The sequence below is a fragment of the Phalacrocorax carbo genome, chromosome 6, assembly GCF_963921805.1.
Source record: "Phalacrocorax carbo chromosome 6, bPhaCar2.1, whole genome shotgun sequence".
Classification (NCBI taxonomy): Eukaryota; Metazoa; Chordata; class Aves; order Suliformes; family Phalacrocoracidae; genus Phalacrocorax; species Phalacrocorax carbo.
The window spans coordinates 50,527,480-50,547,325 of NC_087518.1; the positions used below are offsets into that span (position 1 = coordinate 50,527,480).

The 19,846-nt window shown below is 39.9% G+C and overlaps 1 protein-coding gene across 4 annotated transcripts in view; it reads left to right on the forward strand.

The window, feature by feature from the left end:
* TESK2 (testis associated actin remodelling kinase 2) overlaps positions 1-19,846 on the forward strand; it is an 84,047-nt gene that overhangs the window by 41,796 nt on the left and 22,405 nt on the right. For all 4 annotated transcript variants that reach the window (XM_064455206.1, XM_064455209.1, XM_064455210.1 and 1 more), the window contains one exon: positions 15,718-15,864. In XM_064455206.1, coding sequence (XP_064311276.1) covers positions 15,718-15,864 — 147 coding nt within the window. The remainder of the gene's footprint in view (positions 1-15,717; positions 15,865-19,846) is intronic.

A 19,846-nucleotide genomic window follows, 5' to 3' on the forward strand; every position in this document is an offset into this window, starting at 1 on the left:
GCAGGGCCGTGGCAGTGTGGCAGGAACACAATCTGTGACGGAGGGGCGGATAGATTTGTTTCAGCCAGCGGCTGAATCTGCTGTCTGCCTGACATGCCTCTTCTGCAGTCTTTCAGTCTGTTTTCTTGCTTGTGTACTACCCAGTCAGTCCTTCTGATTCCATCCCAAGTATCTGGTGTGTTATTAGATGTTTCATGGGTCTAAGAGTGTATTTGGGCAGCCTTGGTTTTAGGGTGCCATGTACATGGCACTGGAACAACGGTGAGATGACTATAAGGGGTGAGTCAGCCTTTCTGTGCACCTGGCTCCTCCAGTGCATCCCATTTGGTGAGTTCTCCTTATCAGCTGCCTCATGTACTGCACCTTACAGGCAGTGTGTGCAGGGCTGCGTGACAGTGCCAGTATGTGTTACTGCAGACTGCACCACTCTGAGCACCGAGGAGACATTTTAGACTTCAAGGCAATGTATAGTACGGACAACAGAGTTTAATGCAGATGTATGTGGCAAAAATTGCCGTAAGAATCTTGACTGCTGCTTTAACTTTTTTTAGAGAATCCACAGAATTCTTTGAACTCGTGCACATTTTCAGTTCAATTTTTTTATAGCTGTGTCGTAAAGTCCAGGAAAAAAATTTACTACAGAAGTCCTTCCAGACATGTTAATTTTTATCTTGGACAAGATAATTGTTTTTGGACAATTTTGACGTGTTGCACTGTAATAGCTTACTGAATTTGACAGTGCTGTTTTTACCATCAACTACAATTCATTGTTTTGAGTTTTGAGACAAGAATGCTGTTATGTAGCAGTTCGGAAAAGAATTTTTTTTTCTTTCTTGCACAGAGTATCCCTTTTGTGCTCCTAAAGCTCATCTTAATGAAAGAGCTTGTGGCTGTTGAAGAGAGAGGGTTTGTTTGTTTTTGGTTTTGTTTTTTAATAAGTTCCTCTGTGATAACTACAAGCTTTCCTTCTCTGCTTTTCCTCCCAACAGCAATAATTTAAGTAAACTATAAATGCAATTAGTGGAGTTTCAGGCCTTCAGAGACCTTCCTATTTTTAGTATTTTTTGTTTTACTTTTGGAGGTAGCACTGACTAGAAAGAAGAAAATATTAACAGCTTAAAATTCTCAGAATTGTTACAGTTGTGCTGAATTTTCATTTTACAAGGAAGGGAAAGTAAGTTCTTTAAGCGAGAAGATCCTTCTGGTATACAACTTCCACAAGCAGAATGTACTATTAAAAATGTTTCATTTTCCTTCCCTCTTTTTTTCCTCCCTTCAGTTCCTAGACATCTTTCTATGGAGAGTCTGTGACCCCGGAATGGAGGAAAACAGGCAGACATCACTTAGGTCTCCTCTTCTAAGCCTTTACGCTACAGCAAAAATTGTAGGCATACATTACCTTCCAGATGGCAACTGCACACTTCTGAGAGTTTCAAAAAGCGCAGGAACACTATTCCTTCCATGCTCCATCCTCCCCATCTCCTGTAACACTTACTAATCCCTACTGTTATTCCACCAGTGCAAGTCATATTGTTTGAGTAACTTTAGTTTTACTGCCTGTAGCACTGCAAATATTTACTGCAGCTTTGCTGATCACAGTAGGCTAGCCTGTCAGCCCTAGAGAACATCATGTCATTAGAAATTTAATTCCTGTTATCAGTTATTCTGCAAATATTTCATATGGCAAAGGAATTGCTCCCAGTTTAGGTATTACCTGTTTACCAGCTGAGGTTTTAGTTCCTGGATAAGATGGTGTTCTGGTGGTTGTCCCTCAAAAAAGAGAGAAGCTGCAGTGCTAAGTTGATTAGCCTGAGCTTGGAGACAACTGAAGAGAAGATAAAAGTTGTGTTAAAGGTGCCATCAAGTAGAAAATTAAGAGAAATTAAGGGGCTCTCAACTTCATCCTGCCAGAAAATTTTACTCATCTGCTGGATGCTGCCATCCAATTTGTAGCCAAAAAAAAAAATAAAAAAAAATTAAAGAATTACTAGGCAAGCCATTTACTTCATGTAAGATTAAAGGTTCATGTATTACTTCATGTGTACAGTCAAGCCATACTGATTAGAGATTTCCAGTTCAGTTTATATCCTTAATATCTTGTGCTTTTCATTAGCTACCCTTGCTTATTGAAATCTTCCTTAGGCACTTTCTGTAGTCTTTTTCTGCAGTATTGAAAAGAAAAGAGGATGGGCAAAAAAGCAGAGGGGTAGGAAACTGTAGAGATGTTTTGGTCCTCTGTTTCTCATCAGATTTGGTCCCTAACTCTGGTCCAGTTTGGTCTTATTTGCATACATAAAACATCTTATTTGAGTGTGTCAGAGGTCTCAGGCAGTATGTCAAGTTATTTACTTTATGCTCTTGTGTAACTAGAAACTGCTGTGACTTTTGCGAGTAATTGAGCAACTGTGCAAACTTTATCTTTATCTTGGATGTTTTTGCTGGAAGCTCTGAGAAGATACCTGTTAATCCTAAATGTCTTTTTTTTAGTGGAATGAGTCTGGATACAGAGTAGTGTAAAAAAGATGGAATTTTCTTTGAAGGAATTAAAAAAAAAAAATAATTAGCATGCTATGATGACAAAGGATGTCTTTCAGATGACTTTCAGCAGCCAGCATCTGGCATTTTTAAATGCCTCCTGGCTCTGGGATGCTGCAGAAGGACTGCTGTTTAAACTGTGTAAGAACTCTAAGTATGTGTAAAATTCTGCAGATTAAATTGATCCTTATGATCTCTTAGCCAATGAATAGCAGGACCTGTGGATTAATACTGTAATAAATCTCTACTTGCATGCTTTATTTTTGTCCTTAGTTCAGATACTTTTCATAGCATGTTAGAGCTACAGCTTCTTTTTATGTACTTCTACGGGACTAGGAAGTAGTTCTTACAGTGGTGCTGTACTGAGGCCAGTGCTGGAAAGTGTGATGTGTAGAGGCAGTCTGGACCTTTGCAGGTATAAAATCCAAGTGCCAGAAGTGTAAGTTTAGCTTTATGAAAAGTACGTCAGAGGTGTTGGGTTCTCTGCTAAACTAGGGTTACTTTGTACCCCTCCTGGTATGGATTTGGGCATTTGAACAGAATATATTTAATTCCAGGATGGTATGCTTTGAAAGGAATGGGTATGTGGTATAAAACCAGAGTACCTATTGCTACTATTTGCTTGCCTCTTCTGCTGCTTTCATTGTAGGACTGGAAGTCCAGCCAGCACACATCTGTGTTATTTCCTCTGTTAATTGGCTGTTTGGGTTCATTAGCTTTTTCCTTACAGGAGTCATTAAGAGTCAAGCCTTGCATATACTTGCTTCAGGGTCAAGAGAAAAACATTCATCTGGACCCCAGGGATTTGACCTCTAGAGAAGAGTAATGGTAACCTTGTCTGATACAGCAGTAGTTGCACTCCCCCTTAATGACTGGGGACTGTGAGAAGTTTGCTGTAGGACCTGAGGAGATGAGTAAGGGTCATGGCAGCAGAAGTAGGGTTTAAAACTGAGCAGGAAATAACTCGGGTGTTAAGGTGACTAGGCTAGTCTGTAATGTAAAGGTGAGAAATCATTCCATTTCATGCTACTGCTTTTTCCAGCACTAAAATAGAATGAATGCATCACGTAACACGTCTGTTGAGCCTGTTCACTGCTGCATAGTGCTTTATGTTTCTGTTCTTGAGAAAAAGCATGTATTATCTCACCACAGAAAAATTGTTGCAAGCTAACATGCTTTGAAATACCAAGTTAATTCTATCATAATTTTTAAAAATACATAGAACTGGAGTGTTTTACTTCTTTTTTTCTGGGGAATAGAGTTAAAGAGAATCTACAAGATACACAACCTCTGTTACTGTGAGCCTGCTTAGTGGCACCTGTGAATATCAGCGCAATCTTTTGGGGTTAATAAAACCCAACCAACTGAATGTGTACAGAAAGACAAGTCTATTGCTTCCGCTTTCTACTTCATTGTGCGTGAACACAGGACTAAGTTACGAAGACATGAAAGTATCACCTTCATTGTTGCATACAGCAGCTGTCTTGATGTTGGTAATAGGAACTTTTTTAGATCAAAAAATTTAGGAAGTTTCTGTGTATATTCCAAGATGAATGTCTTTATTACATGGCAAACCAAGTCTCTAGCAATATCTTTTTGAAACTTTAAAGATCCTGAATCTTTAAAGTCCTAAGCCTTGGGATGTGCTTCAGTTTTCTTGTATCAAAGTATCATTTTTAGCTTTTGATTAAATTATTGTGACATTTAAAAAGTGATACTTATACATTTGAATATTAGGTAGTTGTATGTGTATATGTCTCTGAAATAAGTTATTTTAATAGCTTTGTCCAGGACCACATGTAGACCATGCGCTTTTTCTTGCCCCTCTGTAGCTGCAAAATGATTCCATCTTTGATAATTTTGAAATGCAGTTATAATTTTTTTATAAACTTGTTTCAGTGCAAACACTTCCCTTAATCTCTTGATCATTCATGATAGAATTTTTAAAATGCTTGTCAACAGTTGAGCCATATTTGGTCTTAGTTTTGCAGTCTTCACAGCATATGGAGTGTGAATTTCAGTTTTACTATAACAGTTCACTTAAGCTCTCAGTTTTAAAAGTGGCTGAATGCATTGTCAGCAAATGTAGACTGATGCTTGGTGACCGGCTCTACCTCATCCTTTCTCTGTGCTATACAAGGCATCATATTGTTTAATCTTCAAAGTGATGTCCTTTTTTCCCATGGAGTCATTCTCTTTAGAAGAGTACAGCATTTCCCTCTCCAACTTGAGAGATCCACATATGAAAGGCTTAATATATCTGGCATTTCACAGCTTGCAGAGCTGAAGAAACCCATTCCTGTGCCATTGATCCTTGTCAAGAAGCATGGGTAGCTCTAGAAGCAACCATGCCCTGATGCAGTATTAACTGGAAAGTGCTAGGTTAACCAACTGTATTGGCTTGGGGGGAGGGGTGTCTGCCCTAAAAATATTTTTGAAAGGATGCATGAAAAATGAAACCAAAACAAAACACACACACAAAAAAACCAACAACCCCCCCCAACAAACCAAACCACAAAACAATCCAATTTCTAGTAATGATTCAGTCTATCAACTCTAGGAAGACTGACTGAGGGTTAGAAGGATGTGGACACCATCATGCTGTTTTATCAGCTAAAGAGGTCTTATTTTTCTTGAAATAATGCTGTAGGCACTTGTACTGAGCCTAGACAATTGGTTATTCCAACAGCTAAAGAGTTGCAGACTCCGGTACCCATCACCATACCTTGTACATGAGAAATGAGTTAGGCTGATTAAAGGTAGAAGTAAACCTGACTCACATGTACCATGTTTAGATTTAATTTTGCATCCACTGGTGCATAAATATAATAAGTAAATTAGACTGTTCATACTAAGTAGAGTTTAAAAAGCTTGTAGCAAAGGGAGGGTAGTGTTGGTATTTGGAGAACGTCACACTGTTTAAACCTTATGGTTTAACCTTTAAGGCTTCACAAATTATTTTGTAACACAAAAAAGCAGTGTGTCGAAGACAGTGAAGTTATTTCACAGAAGTTAAGACAAAGTACATATTCTTTACTTATATTATTTTCCTTGGGAACCAAATATTTTTGTGAATTAGTTAAAAGGAAGAAATATTTCAGTCCCAAACACAGCTTGATGTGCTGCACATACCAAAAAAGTCCATTTAAAATCACACAAGGGGGCCTGGATTTCAATGACAGGAGGCAGGAAATTTAGTGTTCTGGCTGAAATTCTATCTCCAGTTCATACTTTTGCAGCCTGATGTTGTGGCATATGTGGTGTGCTTGACCCTTTAGTTCCTTCTCCAGCAAAAATGATACAGGCCTCCACAGGAGTTTCAGCTAAGTCTGTCTGATTTGTAGCTTTGCAGTTTTGAGTGCTTAAGTATCAAAAGCCAGTTTCTTGGAAAGCATGTAAAGGACCTTATGTAAGTTACATGATCTTTCAATTTTTTTCCCTACATCTGATGGCTATTTACTTTTTCATAAATGAAGGCTAACCATCTTGTCTGATTGCGGTAATCAAAGACCTAGGGTTTCCAGGAAAACAGTAAACAATAGGGTATTTTTTTTTAACTTACTTTTTGGGTTGGCTCTACCAAGTTAGCCCAACAGAATGTAGGGGCCCCTGTGGCATAGCTTCAGTTTGATAGGAAGTTCAATGCTGCGGTATCTGGTCACAACACTTGTTCTGAGGACAGGAGGAAGATTTAGTTACTGAATTTGGGAGTGTTTTCCTGTGGCTGTATGCCTGATATGATTTGACCAATTCCCCCAAAATGCATCTTTTTAGAGAGAGTGATCTCCTATCATGTACATGTGCGGAATTAGAATAATAAGTAAGAGACCTTCAAGTGGTTCCTTGCTTTACAGAAAGATGGAACTGATTCTCAAAAACCTGCAGTAAAAAGGTCAGTTGTGGGAAACAGAAAGCGGATAAAAATGTTGACTTATGGAGGATGCATCCAGGCTGTCTCTCAGGAGGAAGTGCTGGCAGGTCAGGTAAAGGAAAAATATACCATGGGGTGGTGGGGATCAGGTAGATTAAACACACTGGGGACAACTCTGCAGAGAAAGTCTCTCATTTTGCCAAAAGCAGACAAGCAGTGAAAGTTGTGTAAGCACTGCACTGTGCTGAAGGCACAGGGAAACTGCTAGATGCATTTGCAATATGTGATTAGGCAAGGAGTGAAGGGCGGGTTCTCACAGAGAAGAAAGTTCAGGCATAAAAAGTACTATAATCAGAGACACTAAAGAAATCCTCATGTAAAGAGAGAAGCCAAGACTTTGAAAATGAGTCTAAGTTCAAGTGCACAGTCTATTTATGCATGCAGGTGTTAGATCAGAAGTGATGAGCAACCAGTTACTTCAGTGAGAATTTCAGGACATGCAAGCTTTTGCATTCTAGACTTTTCCTTAAATGCCTGTGTATAAGCTTAAGACCTTATGGTTAAACCTCCTTTTCTCTCCCCCGCCCTTTCCTTCTTTCATTAAAAAAAAATAATTCTTCTTGGCTACACAGGCTATATGTTGGATTTAATTCTTTCTTTTCCCTCTTGTAGGAGGATGATTGACTTGTTTCATCACTTCAGAGCCTGTAATAGTGCACGAGGAACCTGATTTATTTGTTGTTTTAATTGAGATAGATGCATCTAAATATGTTCTCAGGAAGGCTTGCTAAGTAAATTGGTGGTGGTAACCTCTTCCTCCTCTCAGAATGTTTCAAGGATAGAAGAAAGTAAGATAAGAGGCAGATAAATGTTGAACTGCAAACAGCAACCTTCGTTGTCTCATTCCTCCTCTCCCTTCCCTGCATGAATGTGGCACACATGCAGGTGGGTGTGGGTGTGTTCTGTCGGGTTTTTCTGGGGAGGGGTTTTTAGTATCAGTGTCTTGACACCCATTGCCATTGTCTCAAGAAAAAAAGAAAAAACATTCTTGAACTGCAGCCCCTGCAATTCTTTTAGTGTTGCTTTCTGATATCCTGGAAATACGTCTAGGTTAATATGAGTGAGAAGTTGCAAGCTTCTCAACTGTTGTGGTATGAGGGGAAGAAAGGGGAGGAAAACTGAATACTGCCTGAGGACTAGATTTTTCCTGTTACTTGTGTGTCTGAAGAAATGCATACATAGATACTGTGGTGCTGGCCCTTTGTTTCTTACATATTTTCCAGTAAATTTAGTTTGTTTGTATCGCTTTTTCTTCCTCCCCCCTCCCTGCTTTGCCCTGGACCCCAGGAAGCATACTCTTGAATTAACAAGTGTTTTGTAGTTTCACTTCCTCATCTCACTTTACTTCTCAGCCATCCAAACCATTCAGAAACTGAGTTGTACAACAGAATTCCTTTAATGTTTGCTTTTGCATCCCACTGTTAATAGGGGATCTTGGCACGTTCTGTGATTGCCAATAAAGTGTTTGAGCACCCTCAAATATAAATGGACATTGCGGCACGGCTGAGCGTTGAGGCTTGGAAGAGCACTCTGAAACAGCTCAAATACAGTATTCCTTGTGCAGAATTTAAATAAAGTTTGTAGTGTGAGAGGTGTTTGTGTGCTATGACTTTTGTGCTCAGCAGATCCTTGTAGCTGTTTTACAGCCTTCAAAAATTGAAGCAAACAGGTTATTTATCTGGAATCTTGCAGGCATATAATCTGTGGGCTGCTACTGCTGGTATCTTTGTGGGGAAGGTGAGAAAGACCTTATTTAAATAAAGAGGCTCCTTGTCAGGGGCTACAGTTTGCTCCTAGGCAGAACTGAGTGTATAGTATGTTCAAAGTGCTGTCATTATGGATAGAGCCTTCTGCTCTAAACAGAAGTGTTATTGTAGAGATGCTGTTTCTCTTGCCTGTGTCAGCAACAAGGTACTCTCTCTTCCCTGCCTGTGTGCTAATTTATGCCATTGCTAGCTTGCCATATCCCAGATTCTTATCTGAAACTAGGCTCTACTTAAAATGCAAATGGTTGTGACTTCAGATTATAAATGCAGGATTTTGTTAGGCCTCCTTTGCTTTCTGTTTTTCTACTAATATAATTACAGGAAAAATGGTTATCAAGGTCAGTTTGTATAGATATACTGGGAGTGTTTTCCGGTTCTAACAAAATAAGCTTCTTTCCTGAAGTATTTCAAACCCTTCACGCGTATGGGTTGCAGTAGTGCATTTCTGCTACATGCCTGCAGTTGAAGCCTTACGATACTCTGTTTCTAGCAGCAGGCAAGCAAGTGAACATTAAATTTTGACTGAATGGAATGACAGGAAAGGGATAAATTCGGCCTGATGACCATAAGAGCTGTTGGATGTAGAGAATTAAAGGAAGACAAATCTTGCCATGTTCTTTTCCATGCCAGTGCTTAAATGTTTGGAATGCAACAAATGGTTTTCATTACAGCTCCTTCCTGAGTTAGTGCATGTTAATTCTTGTTTACCCATATAACATAAGCTATGCATGTACATGCCTTTTTAGAAGGAGAAGCCAGTGAATCAATCAATGCCACAACTGAAACAGAAGAAGAAACAGGTAGAAACTCTGATTTCTACCATCAGATATATGTATCAGATAGGTATATCACGTAGAACTGTTGCATTTCTTGGCTTTTGGTCCCGAGTTCTGATGAGTAAGCATGCCATGGCAATTGCATGAGGAAGCCTGTCCTCTCCTCTATGAATAGCTGACACTTTTCAAAGCAAGATTATTTTAATCCTTAAATGGTTAACGCTTTTTTAAAAATACGTAATTTTTTATTAAAGAACTGAATTGTTTGTATTGGTTGAAAAGCAGAAGAGAAATTGACTTCAGGTTACAGGCTGCTTTTCCTTTGGTTTTCAGCAACCGAGGAGCAGGAAAGAAAAGCAGCCTCTAGATGAAGGCTTTTGGCTTTTCTTCTGTCCTTTCAATGAGGCTGTTCTTCCTAGCCACTTGAGCCCTTCTGGTCTCTCATGAAAAATTTTGAGTTTTGTTCTGAAATATGCTTCTCCTGCATGTTCTGACTCTTTTTCAGTACTTGTGGTTTGTTCCCTGGCAACATTAGTTAACCTGCTGTCTAAAAATATACTTGTACAGCCCAAATTAAACATCCAACTTGTTCTGTTTTAATGTTTAATTTATTTTGTTTGGTGCAATTGATGTGCTAGATAATTAATGGAAATGGAAGGTTACTGCTCAGAGATACTTGGGTGAGGTGGTTTTGTAAATTTGTGTTGGTTTTGGGGTTGTTTGTTTTTTGTTTTTTGGGTTTTTTTTGTAAACCAAGTGGAGGTCTATGAATTAACTTCAAAAACAATTCAATTTAATCTGGTAGTCAATCTCAATGTATAAACTTGTAGTATCTCATATTGTAGTTTTGCACATAGCGATACTGTCTTTCTTTTCCAGTTCTGCATGGTTGAAGCTAATGAAAACAGTTGGGGGAAATGAGGAAATTTCCAATCCTCCCACTGTTGCTAATTATGCCAGTTGTGGCAGAAGGGTACATTGGCATGTTGTCTTGCAGCCAGAAGCCTTCAAAGTAGTCACTCAGAAAGTGCTGAGTGTGACAGGTGACTATTAAACACATGAGAACTGAAGATTGGGTTGTCTCCCTTGAAAAGGGGAGTTTAAAACTTTTTTAACTTCTGCAGAAAGCTGAGTGAGTGAAAAGATCTCAACTTTCTTATTAGGCACAAGAGTTACCTTCTTACTTCCAGCATTAGAAATGATACAAACATGCAAACTCTATCTCATTTGACACTGCTTCAATGCATTTGTCGCCAATGTCTGCAATGTTATTTTGCTTTCCAGGTCTCCCTTTAGAGTCCAGCTATGCAGTGTGGCCTTTGCTCTGACATCTCTCTTCTCCACATTGAAGGTGCTACAGCTGCGACTCTAGTTTCTCTTTCCTCCTGCTTCCCTGCCTGCTTTCTTCATTGGACTTCTCCAATATATTAATTTGTTGCTATCCCAGTGTTTGTCTTGTAGTGTTCTGGTCCCTGGAGCACTTGTTCTTTACTTACCTCGTGTGGCCTGTCATCCTAAATGTGCTCTCCGCACCTACTTTTCTTAACCACTTAATGTGTTGCCTTTGGCAACATTTGGGCTACCGTATAGTTTTGTGGCTAATTGTTGCTCTTTAAAATAGTAAGCAGTGACATTTAAAGCAGAGTAAATAGCAGACCAACTTTTTTCTGGGTTTCCTGTGCAGTATCTGGTTGTTTATTTATTAGATCTACATATTGAAACAGCACTGGTTTTCAAAGTAGCATTGAAAACTCTCTGCAGTTCCCTTCAGTCTTCCCCCTCAGACTTGGTAGTATTTGGAGTCTTTGTTTTTGAGCAGTAACTGCTGGAATTATGTGAATCTGATGCGACTTTCCTTTAAAAGCTTCTACTTCTCATATTAGTATGTTCAAACCTTTATTTTGAATTTTGAAGGCTAAAATCTGACAGCCGGGGTTCAGTATTAGTCTCTTGAAATGAAGCATGTAATGCTATGCGTAAGTACCATTATATGCTTAATTTCATTTGTTTTCTCATTTCATATGCTTGAGTCTGATTAATGTGGCTGCAAGTGCTTGCAAGGAAGCAGTCCTATTACCCTGTTCTTAAGTTAAAGTAGCATGTTTCCCTATGCCCTGACTGTTGCGTGGGAAAGAGTTATATACTGCTGCTTTTTCATTTCGTAACATTAAGCTGTAACATCAGAAGCTTCCTCAACACTCCTTGATCCAGAAAGCACCTATGGTTGGCTGAGCTTCTGGGTAACTTGTCCTTCAAAGAAGCTACTGCTCTCTTTTCTCATAAGGTTCGGCAGAGCTGTAACAAAATACAGCTTTGCTGAACTTTCATTCTAGCAACAAAACAATGAGCTCTTACCATGGATAAGTTTATAGAAAATAATATTTTTGTGAGCTAAAATGGTCTTTTAAACCAGTGTTCAGTTTGCTGTGTTAAGTTGTAGTAAATGCAAAAATAAACAACCTAAAGCGGTTACTTTTTAGACTCTGGCAACCAGATAAAAACTGACTGTTGGTGTCCTGTTACACATCAGAAACCTAGCTGTAGGAATAATGGGTAGCTGTTTCACTGCAACCTGATGATACAGAGTTTGAAAAGGTCGAAACACTGCTCCATTTAGCTGCGAGGTCTCTTTATGAAATGTACTGTCCTTTGCTTTCATTGTCATAGCCTGATCAGATCTCTGCTCCAATTGCTTGTACGCTTACGCAATGGCTGTTGTTGTTGTAGTAGAATAATGCTTTGAGATGATGTGTGTTGCAGCCTTACTGTACCAACACTGAAATGTTTCAGGGACAAAATACAATCCAGTATTCTCTTTGGAAGAGGTGTACTTACTATCCTTTGGGATATTCTTGCTACACAGACCTGGTTTGTGCTAGTAAGATATTAAGAACAAGTATTTTTCTTTCAGCTACGTTGGCAATTAGGAAATAATGTGCATAATTTTGTGTCTGTTCTGAAAAGGCGTTGTTGAAGGGCTCTGAAAAAAATAGGCCATCAGGCTGGCTGTTTGCATTACCAGCCTGAATGACCGGAAGAATTGGATTACTTATGTGACACTGAGGGAGCACTGAACTCTGTGTGGTACTTGCCTTAGGAGTAATTCAGGACTCTGCATGCAAATATTACCTGCTGGTCAGCTAAAATTTGAGGTCAACCGGAGTCTTAAAGATGTCTATAGGAAAATCTTAGTTTAGTTGTTCACTTGATGATCAACCTGCTGTGCTTCGGAGCCAAAATCAGATCTCACATCTCTAATAAACGAGGTCTGAGCACTTGCCCGTGGCAGTTTTGGATAGGAGGCCTAGCAGGTTTTGTACATGTGTTAGTCAGGTTTGATTCTTGCTCTTGCAGGTCATGCGTGCTGTGCCCTAGGTGTGTGTCAGTTTTTGCCCAGCCCATGCTGGAATCCAGTCCTTGCAGTTAAGATGGGTGAACGACCCTGCAAGCTAATTTGGCTGGAAAGTTGCTGGGGGAATAGATTAGGTGCATTTAACTAATTTGGCAGTAGTGGATCAAATCAGCAGGCTACTTTTACTGAAAAGGAAAGCACGAGCATGCTCAAAATAGTAGCTAGCTATTGTCACATTTCGGTGTGTATGTCTATACTCTTACAGGTTGCTTGTTTTATTTTATTACCATTTCTGGAGCAATTATTGTCATGGTACGGCACAGGTTAACCCTAACCAAAATAGAAAGCCAGGCCAGTGATTCCCTTCCCCCTTGCATTCCCTTGCCAGTGAATTCAAGTATGGTAGTGCTATATGGATGGTCTGTTATTCCCCAGTCAGAAAGGTGAAATGGTTTGAGATAATTGGAAAGTGTGACTTCATAAATGAGTTGTTGAGCTAGGCGCTTTAGTGCCTTCTGTTTGAGTTTGGTCAATACTGTTATGATTTGAACATAACTGGATGAGAAGTGCTGCTCGCACTGTTTCAAGGAGGCTGGGAATATATGTGAAGTTAAGCTAGAGATCTTATTCAGCATTTTTTCTTTAAGCATGCTAGCAGCTTGTGATTAAAAAAAAAAATTATATTAAGCAATTTTATTTTCTTGAGTGCTCTATAAGGTCATCTAGCTCCCTTAGGGGTTCAAATAAAAGCAATGAGAAAGAAAGATCAAAGTTTCCAATATTAAGTCAGGTTGGCTGCAGCTCTGTCTAGTTGAGTCTTGAAAATCTCCAAGGATGGAGATTGCACAGCCTCTGAGTGACCTGTTCCAGAGCTGCTCTACTCTCCTGACACATGAACTCCTAGCATAAAGGACAGGTTGTTTTGGATCTCTGGCTTGCACCAGCCTGCAATTTTTAGTTTCCAGTGTAGTCATCTGACCAAGTTCCTCACCCCCAGCTGCAGTGCCTGGTTTATAGTAGTCCTAAACATTTGATTTTTATCATTGGTGTGTTAAGCCTTGCTTGCCTTGATTCTTGGAGGGGGGCCAGGAGGCATTTTAATTTGCGAAATGATATGCACTAAGCACAAATTTCTGCGTAATTAAACTATCTTGACTTCAGCACAAAAAAGAATAGTTTGATGGAAAATTATACCACTTAAGAATAGGACAGTGCATTTTAAAATGTCAGTCAGATTACTCTCCAGAGTTCAGAGCTTTCCTTGCCTAATTGTAAAATACAAATACCTTTTGCCTGTTTGGTCTAGAAATAGTCAATACGAGGAAGCATTCTATTTCTCTGTACCTTATTTTGAAATCCTTGCCTGTATATCATTGCAGTCTTTCTCCTGCGGTTAATCTAATGCAAAATATATGAAACAGCATCTTGAAGTAGTCATAAGAACACGAAATGGCTAAATATAGGAGCATTTCCTAGACCCAGGTGCCTGTCATGGGGTTGCCCCCTTTGATACGAGAAGGTAGTTGTAGTCAAATGCTGTTCAAAGAAGATTAGTTAGCTCCGGTCTGGGCCAGATTTGAGCATCAAAGTAGTAACTTTTGTACTCACCCTTTGCCTTGATTGTTGCTCAAGGACAAAAGGGGGATTGCACAGCACCGTGATCGGACCAAAGGAGAAAAGCAGATGCCGAGGGTGAGAATGCTTAGTGCCCGCTGCGGGGCACGCGTACGTCCCGGCTTGTCCAGCAGTCGACAGGGCTCCTGCGAGAGAGGGGGCAGAGAGAGGGGTCACGTCCTGGACTGCCAGCGAAATGCGCTGCTGTGCGTGGGCCGGGATGCACCCGGCTGCCGGGGGTGTGCGGGGGAGCCCCGCGCTGCTTTGTGGTGCCCCCTCCCGGTAAGCTTTGTGACAGTTAAAATTGGTTTCTGCCTCATCTGCCCCCAAAATTTAGCCTCGTTAAATAGTTACTTGTAAAACTTGCGTATCTGCTGAAAAAGGTTTTCAAAAATAACTGGTGGGCTCAGAAAAAGACAGGGCCTAACTGTTAAGGAAGAAGCTGGGTTTTGTAGACTGTTCAGGAGGTGAGCCATGAGCCCTGGACTTACTAGTAGTCTGTCTTACATGTGCCTTTCCTTGCTATAGCATAGTCCGAGGCCCTCAGCTGCATCTGCACTGCATGGTGCATGGTACATGTTTGCCTTGTGCCCCAGGCTCCAAGACACAAAGCCCAACAAAATACAAGCAAGTACAAAGTTTCTGAAATAACAAGAGCTGCAGTTATGATTTTTATTTTAACTTGATAATGGTGGCACATGTTTTGTCCAGGTGACACAGGAAAGTGCAAAGCCTCCTGAGAGAGAGTTGGAGAGCTGTCTGGCACAGAGCAGCGAAGTTGGTGCAGCCTGCTGCAGTGTTATGTGCTTAGACCAGGCTTGGGAGCAAATTATCCTGTCTGCTTTGCTTGGATTTTCTTGAGAAAAGTCACTGCATTGCTGCCAGGTTTTCCTTCTGGAGTGAGCTAGTCTTTTTGCTTTGTCACTGGTGAGGGGACTGGGTCTGGGAGTGAAACAAGAAGCTACTCAAATGTGACGTGGCTGCTGTTGTGATATAAAGGGTCTATCCATAAAGCATAAGGCCGGTGTTGCTGTAATGATTATTTGAGCAGTGGAGCTGCCGTGTCTTAACCCTGGGTTATATTACTTAGCATCATTTGGGTGCTGCTTTATTTCACTGTCTCTTGTAGCATTTATCTTAATGTAGGTTCTTTTTTACAAGGGCTATCATTTGATGGGGTTGATGTAGTACTGAACACAGAGGGAATCAGATTGCTGTATCTACAAGTCCTAATCAGCAGTGAAAAAGTGTAACTTACAGCAACATGTTGTAATATTTTTCTTTAATGCTCCTTCAGTTTAGGCAATTGATATCAGCGAACTTGATCAGGCACCGAGACGTACACTTGGGTACTTAGCCCTCTCTTTGTTGACTTACCCTGAATGAAAGCCAGCTCTTCATCCTTTTTGCCCTTATTTTCCTCACACTGAAATGAGAGCGTGATATTATATTGTAGGTGTTTCTGAAGGGTCTATTTACCAGTGTTTAAGTACCATAGACTTAATGCAGTGGTGGCTGTTGCATGCATTTTTAACACAAATGCATTGGTACAGGTGGTAAAGGGAGACATTTTCAGCTTCTCTTGATCTGCAGACTTTGTGCCTGCCTAGACTGTGGGGGGTAGGGGAGGAAGTTTTTAATGTGTAGCTGAGCTGAGGACACTTTTGTGTAATGATGAATTTTACAATCCTGACAATATATGAAGTTAAATAATTAATTACAAATGTTGCTTTGTCTTTTCAGTACATCAACTGTGGTAACCTGGAACAGCTATTAGACAGTAACCAGCATCTGCCCTGGACAGTGAGGGTGAAACTGGCATATGACGTTGCTAGGGGAATACGTTATCTTCACTATAAAGGCATTTTCCACCGAGACCTTACATCCAAGGTACTGTTTATAAAATTAAGTGAACTCTTTAATGAAGGTACTATAACTGGTTGATTGGTTCTTTCCTCCTCCTTCCAGCAGAGAACTGCTATTCTGTAAGGTGTGATCCAAGACATTTTGATAAATATTGAAATACTGTTTACAGGATTAAAACTTTCTGCAAAACATGGGGATAATTTGCATGGGAACCAGAGAAATAACTATCCTGAAAGAAGGTCATTCCTTAATTGAGTTCAGATTAGGATTTCTCAGAAAGCAGCTGCAGAGTCTTTTAGTTCTGCAAATATTTAAATCCCTGGATAATTAAGCATAACAATCTAACATTGGAATAGGGCAATTGTATAAAGGACCCAAACTGAGGAGATTATTATAAATGCACTTTAAAATCTCCCTGTTGTTTTTTTCCCCCGTGTATTTCACAAATCTTCAGTAGGAATAGTGACCTTTCATTACTAATTCAGCATTAAGCATTGGTTTATATATATACATTTATATATATACATTATATATATACATGGTTTATATATATACAATCCTGGTTTATATTTCTTTCATTTCTTAAGTCAGTAAGATCAAAACAGTTTACCTAAAATTCTCAAATTTCAAAATTTCCTCCAAAATGATATTTCACTTGTAGAGTTTTCAGTGGACATAGATTTTTTTGTTTGCTTGCTTTTAACTGCTTCAGTAACAACTTGTATGAACTTAGTTGGCTGAAGCAGCTAGCTAATTCGAGCTCAGCTAGAAATATTGACATAGGAGCACTAAGCTCTGTGAACAAATTGCCCCAGTATTCATGCTGGGTCTTGCCATTTGTTGCAGCCTGTGCTGAGGGCTTTGCTGTCCTGTTTGTGCTGTTGTCTGGAGCTAATGAGCTAGTTTAAGGTCACTGGGGACTTGAAACATGAACTTCCAAAACTGTTCTTGGGAAGACTTCATAATGTGACTTCAGTCCAAAGCATCCAGAAGAACATTATCTTAGCCTAAAAGGAACTATTTTTTTAAAATGAGAAACAGATTTCAAAAATAAAAACACAGCATAGTGTGTTTGCAAATATGAGTGACTTAGTCCTCCATCCAGTTTTAGTTTATTTAAACCTACCTCAGTGCAGTGTTCAACAGATGAAGAATGTGCATTTAGCCAAGGGGGGGGAAAAAAGGTCAACTGGTAGGTGAAAGAAGTATTTCAGTGGAGTAATAAAATACTTCCTTGGGTGTCCTTTCAAGTGAAAGGTGCTGAATTCTGCAGGGAAGAATATCAAACGTATAAAAAATGCCCAGACTTGGAGTCATGTCACTTTGACATGACGCACTCAGAAAGTTCCATTTCAGGCACCTTGGAGTGTGCACATAAGAGATGTGTAAAAATAACTGAAAAGATAACTTGGGGTTCCCCTTCTTTTTTCTGTTCAGGACGTATTTTAGTACATTTAAGAGTGGTGAAGTAGAATTACCAGAAGGAACCAAAGTAACTAAGGAGAACTCTGCCTGCAGCATTTATTATAACACGTACCGTGATGGGTAGTAATATGAAAATCCATTTCCTGAGACCCCTGTGAATGCCTTTGAACAAAGCTTTACATAATTGTATGTCATTCTCCAGAGGTGCCCTACCAATATTTCAATGTTATCTATTGATGAATGTCAGTTGTTTAGAGAATGCACCCCCTGGGAGGAGTGCATGATTTCACTGCAACAGCAAACTCATCAGTGGCCACAGGAAGCAATAAGGGTTTTAAAAACAAATAACAAACCAAACCAAACTAAGAATTTACTAGTGGTTATGCTATATTTGGATGGTTCTTAGCACTAAAGGTATAGTATCTGTGTGGGTCACTTTGGAAGCTGTCAGGATAAAAGTTTGTCATCAGCTATATTCTGTATTTTCCAGGGTTTTTTAAATTTTTTTTTTTTAATTTTTTGAGGTGGTATATGAACAGAACTTGTTTGTTCTGTTTGGGAAGGAAAGCAGGTGAAACACCTGGCCTTAAGTGTCCAGGTACTCGTGAATTTTATTATTGTATTAACAAAATATACTTTAAAATTAAATCTGTTGGGCAAATGTTTGCCCTCCTAGCTGGCTAAGTCTTAAAGAAGTCACTTTGTTCCAAAGTGCAAAAATTAAGATAATAACAAAAGCAAAAACCTGTCACCAAAATTTTCAGCACTCAGACTGTGGGTTTTGGCTGCTGCTTGAGGAGATGCCGTGTATTTTACCAGGTTTATACTGGTGGTGGGATGAGTTGTCTTCATTTTCACAAGTAAATAGTCAATGTGTGAGCAAGCTGAAGGAAGATGTGATTGGCTCTTTCCTTGGGAGAGAACTTGTGATCTGGATTGAACAAGGGCACATTCAATACTGTTCTATATTGATCTTCTTTCTCTGTAAACTTCAGCAACTGATGTGATGGCTTTATTAATCAAATGAAGGCAAAGGCAAGGATTTAGATGTCTGCACAAGTCAGAATGGACACTGAGTTTGCAGGATGGGAGCGTGAGGTATTTTTCTAGGAAACTTACTGGCCTTGACTGAACTATGAACAGAACAAAGCTGAGACTTTCTGTGTGGGAATGGCTCGATGTTTTTACCTTTACCTGTTACACTTCACACAATAGCCCACTGCAAATTATCCTTCTAATATGAATTTTACTGTAACAATTATTAGGGATTAATTTAGACCCGTACTTCTGCTTTTCTTCTGTTTCTGGCAAACCTCCAATTCCTGCAGCTTTCTGGAGCAGGTGGCGTGAATACATAAATTTTATTTTGTCAGTTATGGCAGCAAAGTTTTCTTGCTCTGACAACAGCATTAGGTATGCCTATGTACCGGATGCATAAAAACTTAAAGAAGGAAAAGTTCCTGACTCCTGCCAATCTAAGACTGAAAAATAAGTGGTTTTGACAATTAGTATACAGCTGGGTGATCTCTCTTCCTAATTACACCCTGTGGAGTGTAGCAGAACAGCATTGATACTGTAGAAAGCCAGAGGGAAGAATGGTGGAGAAGAGTGGATGTAGGTCATTATAGTCGATGTGGCAGCCCACAGGGGTTGTCGGCCCTGACATCCCACTGGTGCCCTTCCTGCTGCCCTTCTGTCAAAGAGAGAGGCAGCGCTCGTTAGAGGCAGTGTGCTGCCCAGACAGCCGCTACTTACCCACGTCGTAAGCAGCTCAGTCCTAGGGCTCTGGCCTTGGGCTGCTGTAGCTGATCAGGCTGATCTGCCCTGATCAACAGCAACAGCCTAACTCGAATCTGTCAGAAGGTAAGAGTAGTCAGATTGGCTGTTTCCAGCCTGCAGATAGTAGGTGTGTGGGCAGGGTGACTTGTACATTTTGTAAGCCAATAAATGTGGTGTCCTCACTTTTGACTTGTCACAGAGATTTACGCAGAGATTAAGCCATAGATGGGTTATGACAACCAGCCTCGCTGGTTCATTCTGTGTCCCCTATCCATATCACTGCAAAGCCCTGTGAATAATTTTTTAATTTGGGGTTCGTTGTAATGTGCACAAGGAGGATTTGCGTCCTGGAATCACAAGGATTTTCTTCAGCTTTCAGTGATTCTCAAGGAGGTCCAGTTATGAATTTTAACTCTGACAGTCTTAGTCATAGAAGATGCAGTCATTAAAACAGAAATCATAATGTGAAATATTGGAAGTGTTTCAATAGGAGCCAGTGGATTGTGAGAAAGTTTTTCTTAATCTGACTTGTTTTGGCACCATTCTGTCTGTTGTTACCTACAATTAAAATAACAGTGTTTGGGAAGGCACAGGGAAGAAGTGGCCAGCCTGCAAAAAGAATATGGCAAAATCCCTTTGTACCTCACCCCTCAAAACAAATACCTTACTGCTACACAGAGAATTCCTTCAACACCTTGTTTACACTGTATTTCCATTGCATTCAAACCCTGCTCTGGAAGCACTGTTGATTTCCTTGGCATCTTACACCAGTGACTGCCCTAGTAGCAGTGACTTTATTTGT